Raw genomic sequence first — 20,755 nt, forward strand, 5'->3', positions numbered from 1 at the left:
TACAATTGAACTCACAACTACAACTTCTGCTGGCAGCTCGTTCCACACTCACACCACCCTCTGAGCGAAGAAGTTCCCCCTCAGATTCCCCTTAAATATTTCACCATTCACCCTAAACCTCTCTCTAGTTCTAGTCTCACCTAACCTTAGGGGAAAAATCCTGTATGCATTCATCCCATCTATGACCCTCATAATTTTGTATGCCTCTAAAAGATCTCCCCTCATTCTCCTGCATTCCAGGGAATAAAGTTCTAACCTATTCAACTTTTCCCCATAACTCAGGTCCTCAAGTCCCAACAACATCCTTGTAAATTTTTTCTGCACTCTTTCAAGCTTATTGATATCTTTCCTGTAGGTAGGTGACAGAACTGCACATAATACTCCAAATTCGGCCTCTCCAATGTCTTGTACAATTTTGACATAACTCCTGTACTCAATGCCTTGACTTATGAAGACCAAAGTGCCAAAAGCTCTCTTTATGACCCTATCAACCTGTGATGCCACTTTCAAGGAACTATGGATCTGTATTCCCAGGTCCCTTTGTACTACCACACACCTCAGAGCCCTACCATTTACTATGTAAGTCTTACTCTGGTTTGTCCTCCCAAAGTGCAACAATTCACACTTGTCTGCATTAAATTCCATCTGCCATTTCTCAGCACATTTTCCTACCTGGTCAAGATCATGCTGCAAGCTTTGAAAGCCTTCCTCGCTGTCCACTACACCCCCAATCTTGGTATCACCTGCAAATTTGCTGATCCAGTTTACCACATTATCATCTAAATGATTAATATAGGTGACAAACAACTAAGGATTCAGCACCTATCCTTATGACACACCACTAGTCAAAGGCCTCCAGTCAGAGAGACAACCATCTACTAACACTCTCTGGGTCCTCCCACTAAGCCAATGTTGAATCCAATTGGCTACTTCATCCTGAATGCCAAGCAACTTAACATTCTGGAGCAGCCTCCCATGCGCAACTTTGTCAAAGGCCTTGCTAAAGTCCATGTAGGCAACATCCACCACCTTTCCCTTGTCAACTTGAAAACTGACAGAGATGTTTCGCAGTCACGCATTTTGCCTTTGGACTTTTCTAATCTAGGGGAGACTATTGTAGGTTGCAAGCACAGTATTGAAAAGTAAATTGGTACTCCACCTGGAGTGTTCAGAGGCCTAGACTCTGGAAAGGAAGGAAGCAAAAGGGTGTCATATTTCCTACATTTGCATGAGAAGGGAGGTAGGAATGTTGATGATCAAAGAGTGAACCATAAATAGTGTCATGGAAGGAATGATTCCTTTGGAGTGCTAAAAGAGGAAGGAAAGTTGCTGGAGGTGTCTGAAATAAATAGAAAGTAGAATCCTACCTTTCTCCAGAGGAAGCCAATGTTTCCAGGAAAGTGAGGGGAAAAAAATCTTTAAAGTTCACAAAAACAGAAAATTCTGGAGATTGTCAGGTCAGGCAGCATTCATGGCGAGGGAAGCAGTTAACCTTTCATCAGCTCGTGAGCATCTCCAGCATACTGTGGTTTAACTTCAGATTTCCCATCTCAAGTGGGTTTTTGCTTTTGATTGCTGTAAAGTTCATGATTTCCTCCATCACTGCTGAGGATTTCTGAGTTTATTATATCCAATTACAATAAATTTAAGAATTTCATTAGTTTGGCAGAAAGAAGGAGAAAATTCAATATTAACCATACAGCACTACTTTAAAGGGTGAGTAGTGAGATCTCAGTATGCATGTGCTTAAATCTTTGACAATAGATTAAAAGTGCAGTTAATAAAGCACAAGGTATCCTGGGCTTCATAAGTGGAAATATAAGGGCAAAAAAAATTACTTTGAACCTTTGTAAAGCCCTGTTTGGCCACAAACATAGCACTGCATTAATTCAGAAACGAAGCAAGGGTGCTGGAGAAGAAAATTATAGAATGGTTCCAGGAATGAAAAGATGACTTACTTGGGCAGCCTTTTTATGAGGAAGTATACCGGGGTAATGAAGAAATATCACATCAAAAGCACTATATGGGCTTTCAAAAGATTTCTAATAAAATACTGCATAACAGGTTTGTCATTAAGATTGAAGCCCATGGACTAAAAGAGGCTGCAGCCTTAGAACACTTAGCATATTGGCCAAGTGACATGAAGCAACCAGCAGACACAGCATGGATTCAGGAAGGGCAGGTCCTGTTTGACAAACTTACCGGAGTTCTTTGATGATATAATGAGCGCAGTGGATAGAGGGGAAAAGGTGGATGCTGTATACTTGAATTTCCAGAAGGCATTCGATAAGGTGCTGCACGAAAGACTTATCCATTAGATAAGGATGTATGGAGTTGGGGGCAGGGTGCCGCAGGGGTTGGTGGTTGGTGCTGGGCCTGCAACTGTTCATGATATACATTAACGATTTGGAAGAGGGGACAGAGTGTAGCGTATCTAAGTTTGCTGATGACACGAAATTGAGTGGAAAAGCGAATTGTGCAGAGGATGCGGAGAGTCTGCAGAGAGATATAGATAAGTTATGTAAGTGGACAGCTGAAGTACAATGTTGGTAAATGGGAGGTCATCCACTTTGGAAGGAAAAATAGATCAGATTATTATCTAAATGGTGAAAGATTACAGCATGCTGTTGTGCAGAGGGACTTGGGAGTGCTTGTTCATGAATAGCAAAAGGTTGGTTTGCAGGTGCAACATGCTATCAAGAAGGCAAATGGAATGTTGGCCTTCATTGCTAGAGGGATTGAATTTAAGAGCAGGGAGGTTATGCTGCAGCTGTGCAGGGTACTGATGAGACCGCACCTGGAGTACTGCATGCAGTTCTGTTCTCCTTACTTGAGGAAGGATATACTGGCTTTGGAGGCGGTGCAGAGGAAGTTCACCAGGTTGATTCTGGAGATCAGGGGGTTAGCCTACGGGGAGAGATCGAGTCGCCTGGGACTATACTCACTGGAATTTAGAAGAATGAGAGGGACCTTATAGATAAGATAGAGGCAGAAAGGTTGTTTCCACTGGTAGGAGAGACTAGAACTAGGGGACATAGCCTCAAGATTCGGGCAAATAGATTTAGGACAGAGATGAGGAGAAACTGCTTTTCCCCACAGAGTAGCGAATCTGTGGAATTCTCTGCCCGGGGAAGCAGTAGAGGCTACCTCATTAAATATATTTAAGACACAGTTAGATAGATTTTTGCATAGCAGGGAATTAGGTTATGGGGAAAAGGCAGGATCTGAGTCCACGGCCAGATCAGCCATGATCTTACTGAATGGCGGAGCAGGCTTGACAGACCACATGGCCTACTCCTGCTCCTATTTCTTATGTTTTTATGTAACCATTCACTAGTATTCTATTTGTTAGACTAGATGGAAGTGTACAGTGGTGCTGCCCTGTGGTTGGTACTAGGCCCACTACTCTTCTTTATATTAATGATTTGAATGCGGGGGAACATGGCACAATTGCCAAATTTACAGACAACGCAAAACTTGGAAGCACAATGAACTATGAGGAGGATGGTACTGGACTTCAAGAGGAGATTGAGCTCAAGGGCAAGGTAGTTACAATGAACTTTAGAAGCCACTGGTTTGGTTGCAACTGGAGTACTACGTGCAGTTTTGGACTCCATTCTTTAGAAAAGATAACGATGAGTCGAAATACAGTAAGGAGATAGAGAGCTTAGTGACATGGTGTCTTGACAACAACCTTTCCCTCAATGTCAGCAAAACAAAAGAGCTGGTCATTGACTTCAGGGGGGTGGGGGGGACGTGCACACGCTCTTGTCTGCATCAACGGTAATGTGGTCAAGAAGGTTGAGAGCTTCAAGTTCCTAGGAGTGAACATCAGCAATAGCTTGTCCTGGTTCAACCATGTAGACGCCATGGCCAAGAAAGCTCACCAGCACCTCTACTTCCTCAGGAGGCTAAAGAAATTTGGCATAGCCCCTTTGACACTCACCAACTTTTATTGATGTATCATAGAAAGCATCTATCTGGATGCATTATGGCTTGGTATGGCAACTGCTTTGCCCGGGCCAGCAAGAAACTGCAGGGAGTTGTGGACACAGCTCAGCTCAGCAGATCACAGAAACTAGCCTCCCCTCCATGGACTCTGTCAAGGACAGCTTCTATCCTGCTGTTATAAGACTATTGAACAGTTCTCGAGTACCATATGATGGACTCTGGACCTCACAATCTACCTCGTTATCTCCTTGCATGTTATTGTCTACCTGCACTTTCTCTGCAGCTGTGGCACTCTGCATTCTGTATTGTTTTACCTTGCACTACTTCAATGCACTGTGTAATGAATTGATCCGTATGAATGGTATGCAAGACAAGTTTTTTGCTGTACCTTGGTACATGTGACAATAATAAACTAATTCCAATTCCAAAACCAATTCCAATATGCTTTGGAGAAGATATGGAAGAGATTTATCAGAATGATTGCAGGCACAGCAGGTTTTTGTTATGTGAACAGACGGAAGAAGATGGGACTGTTGTCTAGAGACTGAGGAGATTGAGAGCAGATTTGAAAAAAGTGTACAAAATCACAAAGATTTTAGACAAAAGTGAGATTATTCTCATTGATACACCTAAGAACCAAAGGATGTAAATTAATGTGATTGGTAAAAAGATCAGAAGTGACATAATCAGAACTAGAATCTCATTTTTATAAATACAGTGACTGGTTAGGATCTGGAATGTATTGCTAGATTGAGGCAGATTCTTTTGTGGGATTCATAGAGAACTTGAAAGGAAAGGAAATGCAAGACCCTTAGGGATTGGGGCAGAGGCTAGTTCTTGGATAGATCTGGCAGGGGCTTGACAGGTCAAATGGCCTCCTCCTGCACTTTAACTTTTCCTGATGCAGTAATTCTATGAGGGATTTCAGATACAAGGTTACATTGGTGAAGTGAGACTGCTCTTCTTGTAACAATGAAGGTTGAGCAGACATTTGATAGAGGTATACAAGTTCACAATGGGTAAATGTAGCAGATGGTTCAAGGACCAGGAAGCACAGCCTTTGGGAAAGAAGCGTGGAAATGGGATGAAGTTAAGCATCCAACAAAGGACTGTTCAGACTTGATAGGCCTCCTCCTGTGTGTCGTAATGATCTTGAATAATGTGCGCATCACATTTTCTACATCTCAATATTTTGTCTTGCTTCAGAAAAGTGCAAGTCCAAATTATACTCTGGCTTGTCTAACCTCTTCACCCAAATGAAAGACATGATACCTATTCCCTGAACAGACACAGGGCTACTTTTCCAGTAGTTCAGTTTCTCAATTTGTTTTATTTATTCCTTAACATCTACTTAGTAGAAGATTATTTGTGTAGGGACAACTGCCAGGCAGCTTGAAATAAGCAGCCATCCATAGATATTTTGGTGCAAATTTTGTCAAGATGATTATCACAACGGAAAATATGATGGTAACCCCAAACAAGATAATGAAGCAAATGAAATGTTATGCACACAATTCCTTTTCTTTTAGAAGCAAATCACCCTCCATTTTATTACGTACAACAATTAACCCACAAACGGCTAAATTCTCTTAAAATTATGATTGGATTCAAAGGTAAAAGTTTAGCTTTTAACTTTTACTTACCCAAGAGCGAAATCAGTATCTTAAATTGGGATACCACATAAAGCTGGAAGACCAAAATAAAAACACATTATGGAGTAAGTCAGTTAAATCACCATCATGACTAATCATGGGACTGCCTGCTATTCATATTCAAAATTCCATTCAATTGGAGCAAATAGGAAACATACTGTAGCATGTAAGAAAGAAATGAGGTAGTAAGCCAAGCAAATGGACATAAAGGATTCACACATGATGCACCAGAATGGTAAATAAGCAAAACGGAGCAGAACTGCTTGCAACTTAAAACAGAATTTCTCAAACAGCAGCTGATTTGTAACACAAAAAAAATAAAATTAGTCATTCAGATGCCCCATGTCCTCATACAAGTAACACATGAACAACTGCACTTAAATGTAAATAAACAGGGAATCAGTCTGGGTGCACAATTATACTGAGAATGAGATTAGACATATTATTACTGAGGCAGGAAGACAGAGGAGCAAATGTCTCAAAAATGGAACAGTATCACCAGACTCAAGGCAATGCAAAGTGACTGGTTCCTCCAATTTGGAAATTCAGATAAAAGAGAAGTTGTGTGGTTACTTCTGTAGACGGAACCAAGAGGCTCTGTTCAAAGAGCATTACATCACATTGCTATAAATTAAGGAACCACAGCACTTAATGCTCTTCCACTCTCCAGTTCCCAAAATTGTCTCAATACAAGGACCAACTGACAGAATATGGGAAGGAGACACAGGACCATCAGCTCCAAAGTCACATCAATCAGATCTATCTTTAAAGCCAGGAGCTTCAATATTGAAAAATGTACAAATTAAATAAACATATCCCCCATGAGGGAAACAATAACACTTGCCTTTACATAATGTACTTAATACAATAAAATATTCCAGGTCTCTTATTCTTTTACTTATTCATTTTTCAGTAGGTGTCTGAAGAGGAGTCACTTGCCACAGAATGCCCAGCCTTTAATCTGTATGTGTGTGGCTGGTCCAGTTGAGTTTCTGTTCAATGGTGACTTCCAGGATATTAAAGCTAAGGTTGCGCCATTGACATCATGGATAGACAATTAGACACTCTCTTGTTGGAGATGGTCATTATCTAGCAGTTTTGTGCCTTATTTGTTACTTGCTGCTTATCAGGCCACATTTGATCCTTGTCTAGCTCTTCCTAGATGGAGCCAGGATGATTGACCCCTATTTTTGTACTAAGTACGAGACCAGCCTTTGGAGCTTTGCAGGTTACTGGAGAGCAAGTGCTGTTTTTCACTTGACTGAGTGGGTGGGAATTAGCTGATTGGATTTGTTCTTGTTTTTTTATGAACATTACACACCTGCACAATTTTCTACATTGTTGGGTAGATGCCAGTGTTGTAATTGTACTGGAGCAACTTGGCTGGAGGCACAGATAGTTCTAAAGTAGAAGCCTTCAGAACTACACAGGATGTTGTCTGATTCCACAGAGTTTGCTATATCCAATCAGCTGCTTCTTGATAACATGCGGGGCAAATCAAACTGGGTGAAGACTGGATTCTGCAACAGTGGTGATCACAGGAGAAAGATGAAATGGATCAACTGCACAGCATTTCTGTCTGATCATGGTTGCGAATGTTTCAGCCTTGTGGGCGGCACAACATGGTGGGCCGAAGGGCCTGTATTGGGCCGTATCGTTCTATGGTCTTTAGCACTCACATGTTAAGCTCTGCCATTGCTGGGGTTGGCACCATTCATAGGGTTGCAGAGTTTGATTTGATCAGCTGGGTGTGGGTTCACTTAGCAGTTTTACAGCATTCATTTTTTTTTGTTGTTTAGCACTCATACAGTCCTGCACTGCAGCATCACAGATTGGTATCTCATTTTTTGTACATCTGGAGCTGCCCTGGCTTGCCTTTATGCATTCCTCTGTACAAGGACTGATCCACTAGCTTCACTGTAATAGCTGGGTGATGAACATGGTGGGCCAAAAGGTTAGATTGTGGTGGAGTACACTCCTGTTACTGCAAATGGTCCACAGCACTTCATGGATGCCCAGTTTTTAGTTGCCAAATCTGTTCTATCCCATATCAGAGGGGAATAATCAGATAAACACTGATGCCAAACCAAAGGAAATATTAGGACAGGTGGGGAAAGAGGTGATAATTAAGCAGCACCTTAAAAGGTGAAAGTAAAGAGAGACTTAGCAAGTGAATTCTGCACATTAAGGGGACATATTGCCATCAATGGAATGGCAATAAAAACGGTGGAGAGCATTCTGACTGGTTGTATCACCACCTGGTGGTATGGAGGCTCCACTGCACAGGATCCAAAGAGGCTGCAGAGAGTTGTAGACTCAGCCAGCTCCACCATGGGCACAACCCTCCCCACCATCGAGGACATCTTCAAGAGGCGGTGCCTCAAAAGCTGGCATCTATCATTAAGGACCCTCACCATCCAGGACATGCCCTCTTCACGTTACTACCATCAGGGAGGAGGTACTGAAGACCCACACTCAACATTCTAGGAACAGCTTCTTCCCCTCCACCATCAGATTTCTGAACAGTCTATGAACACTACCTCATTATTCCTCTTTTGCACTATTTACTTTTGTAACTTATAGTAATTTCTAAGTCTTGCACTGTACTGTTGCCACAAAACAACAAATTTCATGACATATGTCAGTGATAATAAACCTGATTCTGATCTTCAAGGAAACAGCAAAAAAGGCCAGAATTAAAGGAATACAAAATTCTCAAAAGGGTTATAGGATGGAGGTAACAAGAAACAGGATGATGCCATACAGATATATGAATATGAGAATAAGAATTTAAAACTGAAGTGTTGGTAGACAAGCAGGAGGAACTAACAGAAAGCTGCAGGTCTTGATTCCTGTCACAAGGCCCTCCAACATGGTCCATCAGTTGCAGGAGAGGCAAGTGCCCACCTCTGAACTCTCTACTTGTCATCAGGCATGCAGCTTATTCATTTCTTCAAAAACAGATTCCTTAGAGAAACAAAGGACTGCAGATGCTGGAATCTAGATGAAAAAACAAGATGATTAACCCTCTTCCCCCCCCCCCCACCCCACCTTGCCTCTTCTTTTCTTCCCTCTCCTATCCTCTCTCTTTTTTTCTCCACGCCATTTTTTCTCTCCTTTCCCTCTCCCCCCCTCACCTCACCGCCTGCCTCCAAACCTTTGACCCATCCCCAGTGGATCTGCTCTCCCCTCCTCCCCTGCATCTGCCTATCACTATCTCTTATCTGCATCTACCTATCACCACCTTGTGCCCACCCTGCCTCCCATCTTTTGTTGACCTATCACTGCTCTGTTTTCCCTCCTATATATTGGGCTACCCTTTTCCTATCTTCAGTCCTGAAGAAGGGGCCTGACCCAAGACGTTGGCCACCTGCTTTTCTCCATGGATGCTGCCTGACCTGCTGAGTTCCTCCAGCATCTTGTTGTTTTTTCCCTTTGAGAAATGTAGTGTGTGCAATTAGCGATGCCACAAGGAAGCAGCACAGTTTAATCATGGTGCTGGGCACCATACTGGCATATCAATGTGCCACTATTACTAAACGGCAAAAAGGAACCTGATTTTTTCCATACATCAACAAAAGAAAATGATTTGATGAGCCACATAGGCACAAGGTTTCATCTTACCTGAGCATAGGTAGGGCAAAGGTCTGTAAGTGCCATTTGTGTTTTGTGCTCAGAAAAAATAAAATTAACCAAGGTTTGCTGGAGAGCAAATGTGTGCATACTGAGATGTGACCAAGCACCTCAGAATAGGGAGCTGGGAATCATAGGAAGTTTGGCTTTAAACTAGCAGAAGATCCAAATCCACAAAACAAGGGAGGCCAGACATTCAGTCTGAGCTCACAAGTTAATGATACTATGGCAAGAATATGTGCTACTGACCACATGTAGGTCCATTGATTAGTGAATGAATATTTAACATAAGCATAGAGAGGCAGACTGAATGGAGACTAGGTTTCCTGCCCCTTCCTCACTTGGAGGGTTGCACTCACAAAGCTTTCCCCAAACTCATTATCCTTTGACGTGACTAGCAGTGGCCCTCCCACCCTGCCATTCAATTGGTCAAGCCAAGTTGCTGGAAGGTCACAGCAGGGGTATAACTAACCCCATTCTGCAAGCCAGAGCAGGAATGACTCCACCCTGGTGGTCAAAAGTGAAGAACCTCGACAGCAGCCTGCAAGGACCTCAGCCAGCCTTCTCAGAGGGCTTCAACCAAGGGAGAGAAGACAGAACAGGCACCACCCGAGGTAGACCAACCTCCATGAAGAGCAGAGAACCCTGGATTCTGGGAGCGCAGTGAAGATGCCTATGACTGGCCCCAAGTGTAACAGATGGTGTTTGGGACTGATAGTTAGAGCCCAAGTTAAGTGTTACGTGATTAAGTATACGTGTCAATAAAGCTGATTTTGCATTGGGATCAGACTTGTGTTCTTTTGTTTGCCTTGAAAGCATAAAGCAGCTGGGTAAAACACAATTAAAAAGGGATATTGGTCAAAGTGCTCAGAAAGTATAGGAGCAACAGAAGTAAAGCACCATCAGTTTTGGTCATATTGTTGCTCCCCACTCCAGTCAGACAAATAGCTCACCAGTGCGCACCATATTGCTCACACATGAATAATTCCTAACGGTGAAGCCATCTAGTGAAAATGAAACCAAACTGTAGCAAAATGGGATTGTTAGGAAGAAAAATGATCAGAAAATTTGATGAAGAAAAATAATGAATTTAGAAGCAGCTTCAAGAAGCATTTAAATTGGGATTTTTAAAACCTACTTTACTGAATATAACTGCAATAAATTCAAATTATTAGTCATTGAATTAGCATGGTAGATCAGTGATAAAGATTCTAAATAACACCAGTGAATAAAAACACAGCACAAGTCACAGTTCTCAGGAGAATAGGGCTGGAAATTAGAGAGAAAAAATAGGTAGCCTACTTGATAGAAAGCAATGGGGATTTTAAAATCACTGACGTATCATATCTATCTTCAATCAGACAATATTGTACCACTGAAATAAAAGTAGTAAATACCTGTTGAATTTTCTTTGAAAAGTTTTTGTTGGACTTTTCTAGTAAGACTTCAAATTTGTTACTACCTGTTTAAAGAGAAGAAAATTATAACTCACCAATTAACTCATTTTTCTTTTCATTCAAATACTCCAAAACCAACAAAATTTCTCAGCTGATGAATAACTTGGCCTGAAGCCTCCACTCAATTATAGTCAGAGTTATACAGGACAGAAATGAGTCCTTTGGCCTACCACATCCATGCCGACCTTTTTGCCCATCTGCACTAATCCATTTGCCCACTCTAGCTCAGTAGCCTTTGGTGCCATGCCGATTTAAGTGCCTGTCCAAATATCTCTTAAATGCAGTGATTATATCTGACTCTATCACCTCCTCTGGCAGCAAGTTCAAGATATCAACCACTCTGTGTAGAAAAAAAGCTTTCCCCTTCAAATCCCCTTTAAAACTCCTTCCCCTCAGCCTAAACCTATGCCCTCTTGTTCTTGATGCCCCTACCATTCCCTAATGACACAATTCACTTTAGCTGATAGCTTCCTAGTATTGTATGTGTTCTAGTAGATTACAAATTAAGAACACACAATAGCATTAGGCAAAGGAATGATGTGGAGGAATTTGAAACGATGCAGCAAGGTTTGCTAACACGTCAGTTCTCACTTCCTCATAGTACAATCAGCAGATCCTACATACAACTGAAAACAGCATTTACGTGACACAAATTTCAGTCCAAAAAGAAACAACTTGCCTAATTCCTTCTTGATCCTGTAGAGGAGGAGATGTCCTGGCTTGGTACCAACAAGAAGCCAATCCTCTAAGAGGAAAAAAAATGGTGCGAGGTTATACTAGTTCTTAAAGTGCTAAAGTATTTGAAAACATCCTTCATGATTAACAATCTACTCCACTATCAATCTGCAGAGAACTCCAGCTGCTCTGCTGCTGGGGCTATGGTGTCACAATAGGGCGTATTTGGCCTACAATGCAATATTCTTTAGAAAGAAAAATAACACATTAACCCTCTCCCAATTCTTTGAGGTGCTACACCTCATATATATTAACCAGAGCACTTGTTGTCACGTATACAACAAATATATACATCACATTATTTATACAGTCAGTATATTACCCATAAAAAAAACAACAAACAAGACCCAAAATTGTAAGGACAGAATTAATATTTTTTATGGCTTGTTTTCAAAAGTATAAGTGAACACAGAAACTCAGGTACAGAATTCCAGATCAACTGCTGAATGAAAAAGTTTTCCTCATGTTACCCCTGGCTCTTTCACCAATCATTTTAAATGTATGTCCTCTAGTTCTGATCCTTCCACCAGCAGGAACAATCTTAGTCCAGGAACTACGTTCAGAGCTTTTGATTTTGAATACCTCTGTCAAAGTGCTTCTTAGTCTTCAATGCCCCAGCAACAAACCCAGCCCCTCTAGCCTACCTGGGTAATCTCTGGGTCATTCAACTGAACCTCTACTGTATTCTCTTAAACTCTCCTTTCTTCCTTCCAAAAGCGCATTCCCTCCTTCCAATAGTGCAGTAACCAGAACTGGATGCAATCCTCAAGTGGCAGCTAAATCAGTATTTTAGAGGAGGTTCAATATGGTCCTTTTGCATATCTTGAAAGCTTCAAACAAGTTACCCCCAACGTTCTAAATACCGGGAAGAATCCTAATTATTGTAATCTACCTTCATAACATTTTGAGTTCAAGAATTAGTCAGTTAAATCAAGGCACAGATATTCCAAAGCTAATATTTCTTTCTCAAGGTAAGGTGACCAGAGCTGCTCTCAGTAATTCATGTGTGGTCCAACCAGGTCTGCATGCATCTGTAGTCTAACTTCTACCCTCTTCAACTCCACTACTCAAGTTGTATAGACCAGCACTCCCAGCCTTTCTGATCAATGCCATCCAGGAGAAAAAAAGACTTACTCAATTAATATTCCATGGCCATCTTCAGCACTCATCTCTCCCCATCAGAAACACACCCTGGCTGCCATTAGTACATATCGATAGACGGAATCATGCCATAGCTTCTTCCACAGCACCTCCCAAACCTGCGACCTCTACCACGAAGAAGGGCAAGGGCAGCACATACATGAGAATTCCTATACTTCCAAGCTCCTGTCCCTAAGAAAAACACTGTACTTTCTGAGAAATGTTTTGCTATTCCTCATTCATCACTGGGTCTAAAGCCTGGCAATCCCCAGCCAATATCACTGGGAGCACTTTTACTGGAACGACTGTTGCAGTTCAAGAATGGGATTCACTATTTCTTTCTCAAAGGTAATTAGAAATGGGCAATAAATCCTGGCCTTGCCAACAAGGCTTTGAAAGAAAGACAAGGTCAGTGCGTGGTGCACCACCACCTCCAAGGCATAAACCATCTTGACTATTGTCACAGGTCCAAATTCTGGAATTCCCTACCCAATAATATATGGTTGCAGAGGTTCAATAAAGCAGCTTGCTACACTTTCTCAAGGCAATTCAGCTGAGCCCAAATAACTAGAATTCAATTAAATGATTAAAGCTAGAGTTAAGGTTTGAATTTATTTCGATCAATCTGTCTTATAATAGAATGGCAACAAGAGTCTTGCTTTTGAATGGTGACATTTTACATTTTGGTGATTCTTTGAACACAAAATATGGAAATTCTTTAAAAAATGTATCAGGGTACAATCAAAGATAGGGAGGGACTGGCACGTTAAGATACTCCAAGTAACCTTTTTTTCTGACAGAATCTCCAGCAGGACAGGATCTCACAAATCTAGGGTTTGATCAGGAGAGGAAGATACTATAAATAACTTCAATAACAGTTAGCACCATTTTCATACATACCAACTGCTTCAACCAACTGCCAGTGGATCCTGTTCTTGTGCTGGGAACCATTTTGTACACAAGGCTCAGAAGATGAAGCAAATGGTCAGCTAATCTATTTTGTAATTTTGGCCACAAATAGGAGGAATTATGATGAAGGCATGCGGACAAAGTGGAAGCAGTGCACAACTGCTTCAACAACTCATTTATGTGCCCCTTCAAGCTCAATATGCCCCATCTATGGGAGGGTCTGTGGATCTCACTTAGGACAGATCAGCCAGCTGAGAAGCCAAAGAACTAGTTAATCAAATCATCCTTGACCCAAGAGCATGCCTAAGACATATTTGTCCAAGATATTGGGAGAAATCTCATTGTCTTTGCCAAATAAAATTTACAAGTCCAACTTAAAGGACTTTCTGGAACCTGCCTTGGCTTAATGTCTTACCCTAAAGCAGCATACTACCTCCCTCAATATTCCTCTCAAGCATCATCCTTTGACTTTATGTTCAAGTCCTGGAGTGGCACTTGAACCTATAACCTCATGACTCAGCACAGTCAAAAAACATCTCTGCTTAAGGTATTTCTGCACATTTCTCAAAATTTTTGTTTGGGAAAATGCATTCTTCCCATTCTCAATGGGCTGGAAATTGCTGGCCCAGTTCTCTGATCCTAAGATTGCCACCCATCGCCCACACTGGTCCAGAGTCAGAAGACAAACCCCATGGATCCAAAGATCCTGAACACCAGTAACACGGTCCCAACAGCAGCAGGGCCTCTGACACATCAATGAGGAGACCAAGCTCCCAAAATTTCCCTGACAACTTTGACAATTAAAGCCCCACACCCAACTTTGATGGCTGTAAAGCTGAGGAGTCTTTAATGTTTTTTTTGAAATGCCTTTGATACTCAAACAGTTATTACAAATGATAATTAAAACAAATAAACTAAAATGTTATGAAGACTAAAAAAGTTAACTGACAACTGGTTTCTCTCCTAACCCAAAGCACTACAATCCCTTGAGTTCAATGTACCAGATGAGATGTGGCTCAGGATCTGAAAAATGATTCCTCCATGTGGTGCTGGGAAACTCAGCAAGAAAATGCTATTCCACACTTTACGTTTGATAACAGATGTGCACACATTGTCAATTTACAATTGTTTAAGTGGCTGAATTGTAGCAACTTCAAAAGGAATCACAAGCATAAATCACCGTTTTCTCAATGACTTGGTTGTTTCATCCATCATCCTAGCCCACACAACCAAAGCTAATCCAGAAAGATGACATTATATTTAGCCTCAGATCCCAGTTTATCTTTCATTAGTTTCTATAGATGTACACATTATAATCCTGTATCACGTTGAAAAATAATCAAGAGATCCTCTTACAATTATTTTAAAGTGCAACATATTAGAGCCACAGCTTAATGTGTACATAATGTTATTAGTACAGTGCAGGATGACAGGAAGGAATATAGCAGTAGCTTATTGTATCTGTTGAGCACGTTCTTCCATTCAATTAAATCTTGGCTAATCTGTATCATTCTCTATTTAATTATCTTGATTGCTTAATATAATAGATTTTGTCTAACAAGACATAGCAAGATCAGTCATATATGTTTTAATTTATTCTCAACCTCAGTAAGATTTTGGAAAAGACAGATCCAAATCTCCATGCTCTTTCTGTGGAAAATATGTTTCTTGAATGGTCTTGCTCTTCACAACCCACCTCCTCCACTCACACATTTGTTGCTAGTTCTGGACTTCCCAGGGGAATAGCCACTACTTACTCCATCATCTTTAATTAACTTAAACCTCAATTACATCATCTCTTAATCTTCTATATGTGAGAAAAGGTAAGCAAAGTCTTTGCCACCCGTCCTCATAATTTAATCTTTCAGCCTTGGTATCACAGAATCGTAGCGAATCTAATGACACACTCAAACAGCTTCCCTCCACCCCATTCACCAATTCACCTATCTTTCCCTCTCATACACTCTTCCAACCGCTCAGATCCTGCATGTATTTCTGCATAGATCTTTGAAAATGCAGAGCATGTTGAGAGAACAGTAAGTAGTGAGATCTTGGGTTTCATTAATTCTACTAAAAGGTCCTGGAGAAGGTGAAGATGAGATTTGCTATATTTGCTCCGGGAATGAGGGACTTAACTGTAGGGTTAGAACTGAAGAAGCTAGTGTTATTATACTTGGAGCAAAGGCAGCTGAGAGGAGATTTGGGAGAGGTGTACAAAGTCATGACAAATATAGATTGGGTAAATTGCAATAATCCTGTGTTAGCGGATAGTTCGAGAAGCAAAGAACAGAAACCAAGTGTGAGAAAATGCATAGTCATTTTTGTTTATAAAAACACAGAATGGTTATGATCTTGAATTCATTGACTGTTAGGGTAGGAGAAACTGAGTAGAGAGTAACTGTCAAGAGAGTACTAGACAGGAACATCAGGGAATATTATTTGTAGAGCCACAAGGAAAGCACAGGAGAACAGGAATAAATAAACTGCTCCACAAGGAGGAATGGATGAGCCAAACAGGTGTCCGGTCAGGATTCAATGAAAGGAATTCAATTGCGCCAAAGTAGGGAAATCACAGGTTGATGCAACCAGTCTTTCCTCACAACCAGCATTTGTTGGAGTGTGGGGACATCGTGACGCCTTAATTGAGCTACAAGTTAAAGAGAAACTCGTGCAAATCTACATCTAACAGATAATAACAACATGTGATTTCACACAGAAAACTGGCCGTACAAAGGAGGATCAGTTGATCCCATCTCCAGACCCACCACCGCTTTTGGTTTGGTTACTTTGATGATGTCATCACCAGGCGACCCAAACTTTGTTCCTCTGCGCCCCCTCCCTCAGCACCGGCGCCGTTACTTTTAACTATTATGGTGTGTCTTTTAACGGAGGCGCAGACCTGCCTCATCCCACCGATTTCTGACATCCCACCTGGGATCCCCGGCGCCCCCTGTCCTTCCTCTCAGATCCCTTCCCCCCCCCCACCCCCACCCCCCGGCCCGTCATCCTTAGCCCGCAGCCGAGAGACCTCCCTGCCACATCCCCTTACCCCAGGCCGCCATGCAGTCGATCTGCAGCGGCAGCTTCTCCAGGATCGGCACCGGCTCGTACGCGTCGTGCATCCTGGCGGCGACACCCCAGATCCCCCCCCACCCCGGGCGGCCACCCGCCCGCCCGAAACCAACACCCGACGCTCGGGCCTGCCCGCCCCCGCGCGCCCTCAGCCCGCCGGACCGCGCGCGTGCGCAGGGCAGTCCCGTGACCAACGTCACGCGCACCACCCTCCCCCCCACCAACAACCGCCCGCAGGTCTGCGCATGCGCCGACCGGACCACAGCCGCAGTGGGAGAGATTTGCGGTCAGCGCTGTGTTACTGAATCCGGAGGGGAAACAACTGTACATTGTGCTAGGACATCCGAGTCAGCGGCCTGTAGTGGATATGTGCGTCTTCAGAATAAGAGATCGGTGATTTAGGACTGAGATGAGATATTTCTTCTCTCAGAGGGCGGGGAATCTTTGGAAATTTCTTCCTTAAAAGGCTGCAGAGGGCCAGTCATTGAATTTATTCAAGACAGAGATCAATAGCTTTCTGTGCATTAAGGAATAGTGCAGGAGAATGATGCGGTAGAACATCAGCCATGAACAGTCCAGGTTTGATCTTGATATTGGGTGCCGTCTGTGTAGAGTGACTGTGCAGGTTTCTAGTTACTACCACATCCCAAAGACGTGCTGGTGTTTAAATTTGGTGTAAATGGATAAGATTGGCGGGAGAATCGGCTTGGTAGTGGGGTAGGGGTTGATTGATTTGATGGTAGAGAGTAAGTAGGGGATTGGGACTGATGGGTGTATTCTGACATCAAATCGATGGGCCTAATTTGCCTTCTGTACCTTTTAGGAAATATGAGAATAATTGGCACAGGCGGTAGAGCAGCTGCTACCGCTCCAGTGGACCTGGGTTCAATCCTGACCTCTGGTGCAGTCTGTGTGGTGTTCACCCAGGGATCCGCTTACCTTCCCACCTTCCAAAGACATGTTTGTTGGTAGGGTAATTAGCCACTGTAAATTGCCTCTAATGTGTAGGTCCGTGGTAGAATCTAGGGAGAATTGATGGGAATATATATAGAGAAGAAAATGGGGTTAGTGTAGGAATAGTGTAAATGGATAGTTGAAGTTTGGTGTGGACTCCATAGATCAAAGTTCCTGTTTCTGTGATGTATGATTCTATAAATGTCCATAATATGTTGATGATGGAGCAAGAGTGAAGCACCAGATGGCCTACCTAATTCTTACGTTCTTATAATGTAAAACAAGAGTATCCCAGAGAGTAACTGACTTAGTTGCTTGGAATAAAGAACGTGTTGGTTAAGTTCTACTATAGCATGAATGCATTTATCTTTTATCAACTTAAAAGAAACCCACAGATACAATTGGCAACAAGGTTGGGATATCAGCAGGGCAGTGAAAGAGACTTGTTAATTCTTGACAGCATGAACTACTGCAGAGGTACCGTGAGAAGCAAGGGCACAGTTTGAAAATACATCTGAATCCAATGCTCAGAAATTTGAGATGTTCAAAGTTTGGCTCATGCAACTAAGAATGAGAGGACAGAGTTCATGGATGTATGTTCAAACTAAAGACCTTGACCAAAAAGTGCAACTTTCAGACCATCATAGATTAGAGATCGCAAGATTTTTAAGTATAGACTGGTAGACGAAAGGATTCTGATGTAGTTGTTTGAAATTCTAGATTCAATATTAGTGCGAACATGTAGGATTGTCACATGTATGCAGAGAACTGTTAAGAATGAGAGTTTTGCCCAGGACATGGGTTGATGGCTTGAAAGTTCCTGGGGTTTGAGTGACAGGGAAATCTGAGTGTATGTATATTTTGCAGCTGGTTTAAAAAAAATCAAAATTCAAGTCATGCACAGGTGCATTGAAAAACTTGCTTGCAGCATCACAGACACAGCATTAGAGACACAACATTCACGAGAAAAAGAAATTAAGATAAATTATACAGCAGGTGGAGAAGGCATTGTGCTGCAGTAGGATGAACTATAACAGAGATGTGATTTTGTAGCATGAGTAAGAGATTTAGATGGGATCAGAGGAAGAATTTTTCTAACTCAACTGGTTGTGCTATGTGGAACACACTACCCAAGCAGGTGGTGTAGAGTCTGGTTCTTTCATAACATTTAAGCAACATATGAATGAACACTGGAATCTCCAACACACAGACTACAGACCAAGTGCTGGTAAATGGGATTAGTGTAAACAGGTACTTTATGGTCAACATACTCATGGTGGGTCGAAGGGCCTGTTTCTGTGCCGTGTGACTCTATGACTCCATTTGAATTATGGGGAAGGGAACAAGTTGGTGAAATAGTGGATTTGAAAAGAATTCGACCAGGATGAGGTGAGTCAAGGGATTTGAATGTGAATGGGAGGATGTAAGCCAAGACCAAGAGCGTATAATGAGCAGCCCAGATCTTTTTTTTCCCCAAATTTCTTGATGACATCAGGGGCCATTCAGCTCATCAGGTCTGTAGCAGTTGAAGTCACTGATGGGGACTCAGGAATTTTGGAAGGGGACCATTCACCTAGGGCAGGTAGCTCAGAGGAAAAGTCTGCAATTTATCCAAAATAATGTGAGGCACTTCTCAGAGTCTTAAGAAATCAGCTGTATCGAATGGATTGGTAAGGAAAAGGTGCAGCAGCCAGGTTATAATGATTGGGTCCAGCAGATGAGATGGGTAAAGATGATGAAATGGTACAAGTTCTGTGGGAGAGCTCATCTACAAGCCTCTTAGTTTACAGAACTGCTGAATGGAAAGGACCAGTCACAGACAAAAAAAGCTGCAGTTGCTGCAAATTTGAAATGAAAATAAAAAATGCTGGAAACAGTCAGCATGTCAGGCAGTGTCTGTGGAAAGAGAAACAGTTAATGTTTTTAGGTATTCCAAGCGTTTTATGTTCTGACCACGTTCTCTCCCCCCCCCCCCCCCCCCCCCAAGAATGAGAGTAAACTTGCAAGGAACATAAAAGTGAACTGTAAAAGCTTCGTAAGAATAAAACAAAAATCAGTAAAGATAAATGCGAGTCCCTTATGGTTAGAAACAGAAGAATTTATAATTTGGAACAAAGAAATGGTAGAGCAGTTAAAGAAATTCCTTGATTCTGTCCTCATCAAAGAGGACACAATTAACTTCCCAGAAATGCAAGGGAACCAAGAGCCTAATGAAAGAGGAACTAAAGGAAAATAGTAATTGTTTCAAAAAATAAAGAGCTGGAGAAATTAATGGAACTGAAAGCTGTGTATGAAAAATGTACTGGATTTTATTTTGTTTGAAGATATAACTGGTAGAATACAGAAGGGAAAATTAGTAGATGTGATGTGTTTGGATTTCTGGAATGCCTCTGATAAAGTACTACATAAGAGGTTATTGTGTAAAAGTACAAAATTAAGGGTAATATGTTGGCATAGATTGAAAATTGGTTGACAGGAATCAGGTATTTTTCAAGCTGCCGAGCAATGACTAGTGGAGCACAGTAGGGATCAGTGCTTGGGCTCCAGCTAATGAACAATAACTGTCAGTGACTTGGAGAAGCATTTTATCTAAAGTGAAAGTGCAGTGAAAGTTTACCAAACTGATTCCAGGGATGGTAGGACCATTGTATGAGAAGAGACCAAGTTAACCAGGCCTGTATTCACTTTGGCCCATGATGTTGTGCCAAACTAATTAAACTAGTAATTAAAAGCTTACTAAACTAGTCCCTTCTGCCTACACATCTATTCACTGTATATTCATGTGCCTATCTAAGAGCCTCTTAAACACCTCTATCCTATTTATGTCTACTATCACCCCTGGCAACACATTCCAGGCATTCACTACCCTGTAAAACAGAACTTGCTCCGCAATCTTCATTGAACTTACACCCTCTCACCATAATTGCATGCCTTCTAGTATCAGACATTTCGACCCTGGGAAAAAGATACTGGCTGAGGGTAGTGTAGCAGTTAGCGTAACACCATTACGGCACCAGTGACCTGGGTTCAATTCCAGCCGCAGTTTGTAAGGAGTTTGTATGTTCTCCCCGTGACTGCGCGGGTTTCCTCCGAGTGCTCCGGTTTCCTCCCACATTCCAAAGACATACAGGTTAGGAAGCTGTGGGCATGCTATGTTGGCGCCGGAAGTGTGGCGACACTTGCGGGCTGCCCCCAGAACACTCTACGCAAAAGATGTATTTCACTCTATGTTTCGAATGTACATGTGACGAA

General features: G+C 42.0%; 1 protein-coding gene across 1 annotated transcript in view; it reads right to left on the bottom strand.

Annotated features, from left to right (window-relative positions):
• vps39 (VPS39 subunit of HOPS complex) overlaps positions 1-16,729 on the bottom strand; it is an 81,093-nt gene extending 64,364 nt beyond the window's left edge. The window contains exons 1-4 of the mRNA XM_052010606.1: positions 16,527-16,729; positions 11,373-11,438; positions 10,634-10,698; positions 5,595-5,637 (exon numbers count right to left, since the gene is read on the bottom strand). Of these exons, the coding sequence (XP_051866566.1) occupies positions 5,595-5,637; positions 10,634-10,698; positions 11,373-11,438; positions 16,527-16,599 (247 nt within the window). The 5' untranslated portion in view covers positions 16,600-16,729. The remainder of the gene's footprint in view (positions 1-5,594; positions 5,638-10,633; positions 10,699-11,372; positions 11,439-16,526) is intronic.
• Between the last annotated feature and the right edge of the window lie 4,026 nt (positions 16,730-20,755).

This window comes from Pristis pectinata, chromosome 1, assembly GCF_009764475.1.
Source record: "Pristis pectinata isolate sPriPec2 chromosome 1, sPriPec2.1.pri, whole genome shotgun sequence".
Classification (NCBI taxonomy): Eukaryota; Metazoa; Chordata; class Chondrichthyes; order Rhinopristiformes; family Pristidae; genus Pristis; species Pristis pectinata.